Here is an 8,449-nt window from a genome sequence, read left to right on the forward strand (position 1 = left end):
AGTAATCCATAATCCACAGGAAGTGATGCTCTCATGCTGGTACAAATGCATTTCCATTTCCACATGTAGCAGACAGACAGTTTCATGCAGAGCAGACAGACAGTTTCATGCAGAGCAGACAGACTCTCTGAGGTAAAGCTCACTCACTCAGTTTCTCCATGTAAGGCAACAGACAACACCACAACATACACATACACCTACAGCAGTTATGATATAAAAGGCAATAAAGGTTTTATAACCTAAGTATGTTTAGTCATTAGCATGTTAGCATCAGGTGTAAATGAAAGCTAGCATGCTAGCATCAGATGTTAATTAAATGTAGCATGTTAGCATCAGATGTTAATGAAAGCTAGCGTGTTAGCCTCAGGTGTAAATGAAAGTTAGCATGTTAGCATCAGGTGTAAATGAAAGTTAGCATGTTAGCATCAGATGTTAATGAAAGCTACCATTGATAGGTGAAAATTCACCCTAGTTACCTCAGGACTCCGGAGCTGCATATAAGTATGTTTATTAGACAAACAACAATTGCAATCGGGCTCACTCACAACACAAGGCTGAAAGTGAAGCCATGATAAACACATCGGTTTCTAAGTTTATATAGACAGAAGTTGAGCGTTCAGCAGGGAAAACCAGGTGGTGGATTTCTCACGTCCGAGGCAAGGATGGAAGTTTTGCACAAGGTCGGAAGAAGCACAGTTCGACCCTTCTTATCACCTCTGGTCTAAACATGCTCTTGTACATATGCAGACTAAGTGGCACCTAATATTCTAAGTTACACACATGCAGAAACACAGAGAAGCCATGTTCCTGCCTACATAAGCACATGAGTCATACAAGGAATATATTAATAACAGTGTTTGGAAATTATCTCCATCAAGCATGTTAGCATCAGATGTTAATGAAAGCTAGCATGTTAGCATCAGATGCTAATGGAAGCTAGCATGTTAGCATCAGATATTAATGAAAGCTAGCGTGTTAGCATCAGGTGTAAATGAAAGCTAGCATGTTAGCATCAAACTAACAGCAGTCATGGGTGGAATCCAGATCTGAACCGTATTAGCTGGCATCTGGGCGTGTCTGGGTTTGTCTCCAATATTTAAGCCCCATTGTTCTGTCTCAGATGGTTAGTGTGTGATGCCAGTGATGATGATGATGATGATGATGAAGATGATGGAGGACGTCCTAAGATGGCGTGACGAAGAACACAAGTCGGACAGAGTAGACGGTGTCCACAATGTAGGCGAGGAGGTTGACGCACGTCATGAAGGAGACCACCACCAGGCCGTCCCAGGGGCAGTGGCGGCAGTTGGAGGGCCGCGGATTGTTCCGGAAGGCGTAGACGGGCCAGACGATAACAGCAGTGGCGTACATGAGCACGGCCAGCACGTTAAAGGCCACCAGCACCTGCTCCAGCGGGCAGGGGCACGCGCCCAGCAGGCGGCCCACGGTGAGGATGATGATGAGCAGGGAGAAGATGAAGGCCAGAGCGTACACCGCCACGCACCACTGCAGCCCAGGGAACGCCGACACGCGCGCCGGCTCCAGGGAGATGAAGATGATGCAGGCCACGAATGCTTCCAGAACCTTCAGCAGGCCCGGGACCGTGGACAGGAACCCGCTGACCTGCCCCGGCTGCGCCCTGGTCACGCCCACCTCCACGCAGTACGCCAGGAACGCCAGGCAGGACGTGACGCTGGCGGCCACCTGGCGGGCGCAGCCGGGGCAGGAGAACACCACGGAGGGGTAGATGATGGAGGCGGCCAGCAGCATGAGGGCGGCCAGCATGGCGAAGGAGGTGGTGAAGTCGTCCCACGAGATGGGCAGGCGCGCGCTGAGGCGGGCGAACTCCAGCACGAGGATGAGGAGGGTGAGGAAGCAGCAGAAGCACCAGCTGAACATGCACCAGGCCCAGTAGGAGGAGGAAGAGTGGCCCACCGACGCCACCAGGCTGAAGCTCACGCAGGTCAGGGCCACCTCCAGCAGGCGCAGCACGCTCAGAGGGACAGACACCGTCGCCATGGCAATGCTCCTCGCTCCGCAGGGCTCCAAGTTCCTCTTTGTGATACCTTTACAGGACGGGACGTTTCCACTTCTCTCTCTCTCCCTCTCTCTCTCTCTCTCTCGTTCTTTTATTACCTTTACAGGACAGGACGTTTCCACTTCTCTCTCTCTCTCTCTCGCTCTCTCTCTCTCCCTCGTTCTTTTATTCACTCTTCTGTAACGTGTTGCCTCCTTCTGGTCCCCTCCTCTCCAATCTAGCTGTGCTCACGGCAGCCCCCTTGTTCACCTGTGGCTGTTGCCTTGCCGACTGCGATCTGGCTGGTCACTGTGCGTCTGTCACTGTGTGTCTGTCACTGTGTGTGTGTGTGTGTGTGTGTGTCTGTGTGTGTGTGTCACTGTGTGTCTGTTAATGAGTCACTGCAGAGGAACTTCTGTGTTTGAATCAAAAATGGACACACCCACCCCTGTGTTATCAGCACACACACCTAATTCAGACATCTCTGTGTGTGTGTGTGTTTGTGTGTGTGTGTGTGTGTGTGTGTGTGTGTGTGTGTGTGTGTGTGATGGGTGGGGCTCCTACTCTACTTCCTGATACTTGCAGCACCTAACCAGTCGAGCAAATACACACACACATACACCCACACGCGCACACGCACACGCACACGCACACGCACACACACACATACACCCACGCACACACACGCACACACACACACACACACATACACCCACACACACACACACTCATACACACACACACACACACACATACATACATACATACACCCACACACACACACACAAACACTCCCTAAGTGAATATTAGAGGGCTTGGAAACCTGAACAGAAGATGAGGAGATGAAAGAAGGAGAGAGAGAGAGAGAGAGAGGGGGACAGAGGGAGGGAGAGAAAGGGAGAGAGGGAGAAAGACAGAGAGAGAGACAGAGAGAGAGGGAGACAATGAGTGAGAGAGAGAGGGAAGAAGAGAGGGAGACAAAGAGAGAGAGAGAGAGGGAGACAAAGAGAGAGAGAGAGGTAGACTTTGCCCTGACACTGTGTAACTGACTCCAGCCAAATCATGACCTTTTTATTCAGTCATCAGTTATCTTTACTTAAACACTGGAGTCACACACACACACACTCACTCACACACACACACACACACACACACACAGACACGTACACACACACACACAAGCCCACATAGGGATGGGAATCGAGAACCGGTTCTTGTTAAGAATCGGTTCCCAGTGGGCCGATTCCTTGGAATCGTTAGCCAAAGTCTTTTTCGATTCCGCTATCAATACTTAAAATACTTTTTTTTTTTATTCCGGTATCGATGTAACTGCCGTTTAGGTATGTCACGTGCATGCAGCTTTTGTTTTAGACTGCAGCCAACATGGCGTTCAAAAGTGTGGTTATATTTCACGCAAAAAGATGACCACAGGGCCACTTGCAAATGCTTGCAAAACGTCTCTTTCGTCAAAGGGGGGAAAAACTACCATTACTCCGAAACATTTGTCCATACTGCATGCAATAACTTTGCAGGAATGTTGCGTTTTTGAGCGCTACGGAGTGAAGATAACGTTAATGAATCTCAACCAAGCAACAGCAGAGCAGCTAACGTTAGCGCTTCATCTGTTAATATGGAAGGTAAACTCTAACAGCCTATTGTGTTAGTGCCAGTTGTTTCATTGTGTAAACCAGCTTTCACTTTTCTGTTTATTTTATTTTTATTTCAAGGTGAATTCAAGTTAAAAAAACAGCACTGTAATTAGCATGTTCAAATATTATTTAGCACAGCGGTTCTCAAACTCTGGTATATCAAGAACCACTAAACTGCCACAAATTAGACCAGGGAGGGATCCCTATTTGATAAGATTATTTTCCAGGCTCCCCCATCTGATGAGATCTTTGAGTTTAGATGTTTTATTACAACAATTATATGAAACCCAATACCAAATCAGTCATACATTCTGTTACTTATGGTTGGAATTATAGTCAAAACAAATACTTTTTTCTTTGTTGGGACCCCCTGGCACCCCATCAAAGGAAAAGGATCCCTAGGCTATGGGTCTCTGGACCCTACTTTGAGAGTTTGTTGACCTATTCTTAGGTTTGTTTTTGGTTATTTAAAACATGTAAATGTATACATACATACTGTATATGCTGTGCATCATATATTCAAAGAATATTATATAAAAGAAAATGAATGTAAATAAACTCGTTTGTACTCTTTTTTTTTCCTTGCCCAAAAAGAATCGATAAGAGAATCGAGAAGGAATCGAATCGATAAGCAAGAATCGTTATGGAATCGCAATCGTTAAAATCTTATCAATTCTCATCCCTAAGCACACATACGCACACGCACAAAATGTGTGTGTGGAGTGTGTGTGTGTGTGTGTGTGGAGTGTGTGTGTGTGTGTGTGTGTGTGTGTGTGTGTGAGTGTGTGTGTGAGTGTGTGTGTGTGTGGGTGTATGTGTGAGTGCGTGTGTGTGTGTGGAGTGTGTGTGTGTGTGTGTGTGTGTGTGTGTGTGTGTGTGAGTGTGTGTGTGTGAGTGTGTGTGTGTGTGGGTGTATGTGTGAGTGCGTGTGTGTGTGTGAATGCTAGGAGCTGAGGCCTGCTGCTGTTGTGATGGTACCACTGCTGGCCATGTCTGTGTCCACATTAAGGGGGGATTAAACCTGTCTTGGTCCTAACGACGGGGAAATTCTTTTTATTCCTATTGAGAATAAAACAAGTTCTCCAGCTACTAGTGCAGTTCTGCATCTGTAGCTGCTGGTGGGCTAGCTATCACTTCTGCATCTGTAGCTGCTGGTGGGCTAGCTATCACTTCTGCTGCATCCGTAACTGCTGGTGGGCTAGCTATCACTTCTGCTGCATCTGCACCCAATACAGGTGTCTGATGAGCGGTCAGGTCAGGCTGCACAGGGTTAAGCATTGACATTCACGCCTCTTTTGGATCGTTTATATCTGCTCTGGTGGCTGCTATTTCTCTATGCAAATCCAATGTTCCTTTTTCTAAACTCTTGTTCCTGCTCTTCAATGGCATGTTTTTCTTTGGCCATTAAAGCTGCTCTCTAAAGCATAGGGAGGATGAGGACGCACTGGATACTGATTGAGTATCTACATTGTTCAAACCAGCGCTTGCGTTTGTATTCTCAATCTTCCCAAGGGGAAATTCTTCTAACTGGGTGACCGAAGATTAAACCTCACCTAGTAAACTAGGATTTTCTATCGCAGAACTCTATTTAGTGACGTTTGCTAAAAAGTCCGTCATCTGTGAACATCTAGGCTGGTAACATTTTTCGTTGTCTTCCTTTTTTTACGTCCTCATCCAACATTCCAATGTAGGAATCCTCTAGGAACTCATTAAACTTAACCATATTAACCTTTAACTTCGACAAGAAAGTCTTTCATCATCATTACATCATTCACGATGTTCATACATTTGTCCTGTTTTAGATGAGCGTAGACGTGCCGCGGCTTCATCCAGACTTTTAACAGTAGTTATTTCCGCTTCGTCGTAGCTGGCCATTTTTCTCAAAAATAAAGTTTTCCGAAAATACTCAAAATATGTCTCTTTTATTAATTACTCAAATAGTTCAGAAAAATTGTCATGAATTATTCCAATAGTCACGTATGGTCTCGTTCAAGTCAAGTTCATTCACTAAAACTAGGCGCTTTCACCGCTCTCAATTGTTTGGTCACATCGTAGCAAAGTTCAAAAATAAAAGATCACAAGTCATTAATACAAAAATCTGAAGTGAAATTTCTTTCAAATATACTTCAAAGAATATCTCCAAACGAATAACCCTTCCAAAAAGTTTGCTGTGAAGCACGTACCTACTTTTAAGTGTACTCTTTTTTGAATGAGCCAAGCAAGGGCGTCAGCAGCATTTTGAGAGTGGGGGGGACATATTTTGGCGGGGGGTCTGGTGCTTCTCCCCCAGAACATTTCGAAATATGTAGATGCAATTTCCCGCATTCTGGTGCATTTACCATGTTTTTAGATAGAAAATGATCTCTCTCTTTCATTTTTTTCCCCTTCTGCAATTACTGACTACTATTATGTTCTGGTAGATTGGGTAAACCAGCCCGATCTGCAATCTTAAATAAGATTGAGCTTGGTCTGGTGATTGCCAGGATAATGTTTTGGTGTAATACACAGAATATTGACACTGACAACGTTGGCACTTTATTCTCCATTTAATGAGAGCAAAAGATTTAAAAGGAGGATTTAAAAAGTCGTTAGAAAAACTAGCATGTTAGCTAACATTAACTCCAGATTAGCTCACGGTTGTTATGGCAATACAATACAAGTCCAATAAGTGCAGGGATAAATATTTGACGTATGAGTATGAAGGATAAAATAAATAAATATGATTGCGGGAGTAATTGTACAGTGGTTATTATAATGATCCAGGGTTATTTCACAGTGCCACAGTGGGTTAGTTGTTCTGTACATTGGGTGTGTACCAGTGTATCGAATCATGATAGATAGATAGATAGATGAATACTTTATTAATCCCAAGGGAAATTTAGGTCATCCAGTAGCTTATACACGTATACACTTATACACCTCACCGACATACATACATAAATCACATATACATAGGGAGAACATATTCACACGGAGTGTTTACAGATACAGGAATGAGAACTAAATGCAATGATTGTGACAGTGTCGGTGTCCAGGAGGAAAGTGTTCTTGTGCTGCTGGTGTGGAGAGTGCAAAAAAATATAGTGATCTTGTGCTTGTGTGGATGGATAGTGCAAGATAGTGTTCTTGTGCTTGTGTGTGTGTGTGTGTGTTTGGAAAGTGCAAAGAGCAAAGTGATAAGTGATAGTGCAGAATATATAAGTGGTAAAGTCTGTGCATGGGGCTGAGATGAGATGAGATGAGCAAGGGAGGGCAGACTGAGGTAGACTCATGCAGAGAAGTCCATCTCCCTCCCCCTCCCCTTCTGCGTGGCGTTAGAAAGCTGAATGGCCCTGGGGACAAAGGACTTCCTCAGCCTGTCCGATGAGCATGACAGTGACAGGAGTCTGCCACTGAATATGCTCCTCTGTCCATTGAGAGTTCTGTGTAGTGGGTGGTGGACGTCCAAAGCCCCACATGTCAGTCTAATGCCCCACGTCAGTCTAATGCCCCACATGTCAGTCTAAACCCTCAGATTTCAGTCCAATGCCCCACATGTCAGTCTAAAGCCCCACATGTCAGTCTAAAGCCCCACATATCAGTCTAAAGCCCCACATATCAGTCTAAAGCCCCACATGTCAGTCTAAAGCCCCACATGTCAGTCTAATGCCCCACATGTCAGTCTAAAGCCCCACGTGTCAGTCTAAAGCCCCACATATCAGTCTAAAGACCCTAATACCCCACATGTCAGTCTAAAGCCCCACATGTCAGTCTTAAGCTCACATTGCTGCCTACTTGCCTGAGATTCTCTCCTATTAGTTGAGTGCTTCTAAGATTAGAGTAAATTATAATAATTCATTTAATCTTCTGTGTAGGAAAGTTTGTTCTCCCTGCAGTCATTCCTCAGGCTCTGTAACACAATGTGTGGGTTTCCCCCCAGGCTTTATTTAGTCAAAACATGAACAAATAACGCAAGGAAAATATACCCATATTCTGTATAACTGGAGTTATAACAGTTTGGAATTTTGAAAGAGGGTAAACGCCTTTGAATAAACATTTGAAAAAAAAGGTTTTAAAAGAAAATATGAATCCACGAAAAAATAAAATAAAAAATGAATCCACTAGATTATGATACAGGATGTAGCATTATGTAATTAATTCCTGAAATGTAAATGAGAACATAGGACATTACAGTTTTTTTCGATTGCTTTGGCACATTTTTCCATTCACTGTTTACATTTTCAAAACAGCTCACACACAGCCCTTAACATAAGCTGAAATGACCAAAACACTTTATGATGTTTGCAGAATGACACCACTTTCTCAAAACTTATCACACACCCATCAAAGCCAAACATTTCCATCAAAACCTACAATTTGTGCTCAATTGAAAATGTATGTTTTCTCATTTATTTAACAATGGATAACAAAACTCAAACTACAGCTATCAATATCAACCTCTGAGACCATCACTTCAACTTTTGTGTAACACCCTCACAGTATTGACAATTTTACCACTGACAACATACTACAATTTGTGTTTTGTACTGAGCACTCTTACTTAGGGAATATACTGTCAGAAAGTATTTGAAATCTGAAAATTTGTATACAGAAAAATATTGTAGTTCTGTTTTTGTATTGCTAAATACTATAAAAGATATTCTAAACAAGGACCTGTCAACACCATTGATTTACATTTGTTCTACTGTGTACAAAATGGCAAAGATTCTGACACAAAAATATTTATTGCAGTCATTTTTCCACATTACATGTATATACTGTAAGAAGTCAAAATGACAGGTTT

General features: G+C 43.7%; 1 protein-coding gene across 1 annotated transcript in view; it reads right to left on the minus strand.

The window, feature by feature from the left end:
• Positions 1 to 828: 828 nt before the first annotated feature.
• The window catches only part of LOC105892869 (myeloid-associated differentiation marker homolog), a 13,673-nt gene continuing 6,052 nt past the window's right edge, over positions 829 to 8,449 (minus strand). The window contains exon 4 of the mRNA XM_042707412.1: positions 829 to 2,259. Within this exon, the coding sequence (XP_042563346.1) occupies positions 1,183 to 2,259 (1,077 nt within the window). The 3' untranslated portion in view covers positions 829 to 1,182. The remainder of the gene's footprint in view (positions 2,260 to 8,449) is intronic.

The sequence above is a fragment of the Clupea harengus genome, chromosome 3, assembly GCF_900700415.2.
Source record: "Clupea harengus chromosome 3, Ch_v2.0.2, whole genome shotgun sequence".
In the NCBI taxonomy this organism is placed as follows: Eukaryota; Metazoa; Chordata; class Actinopteri; order Clupeiformes; family Clupeidae; genus Clupea; species Clupea harengus.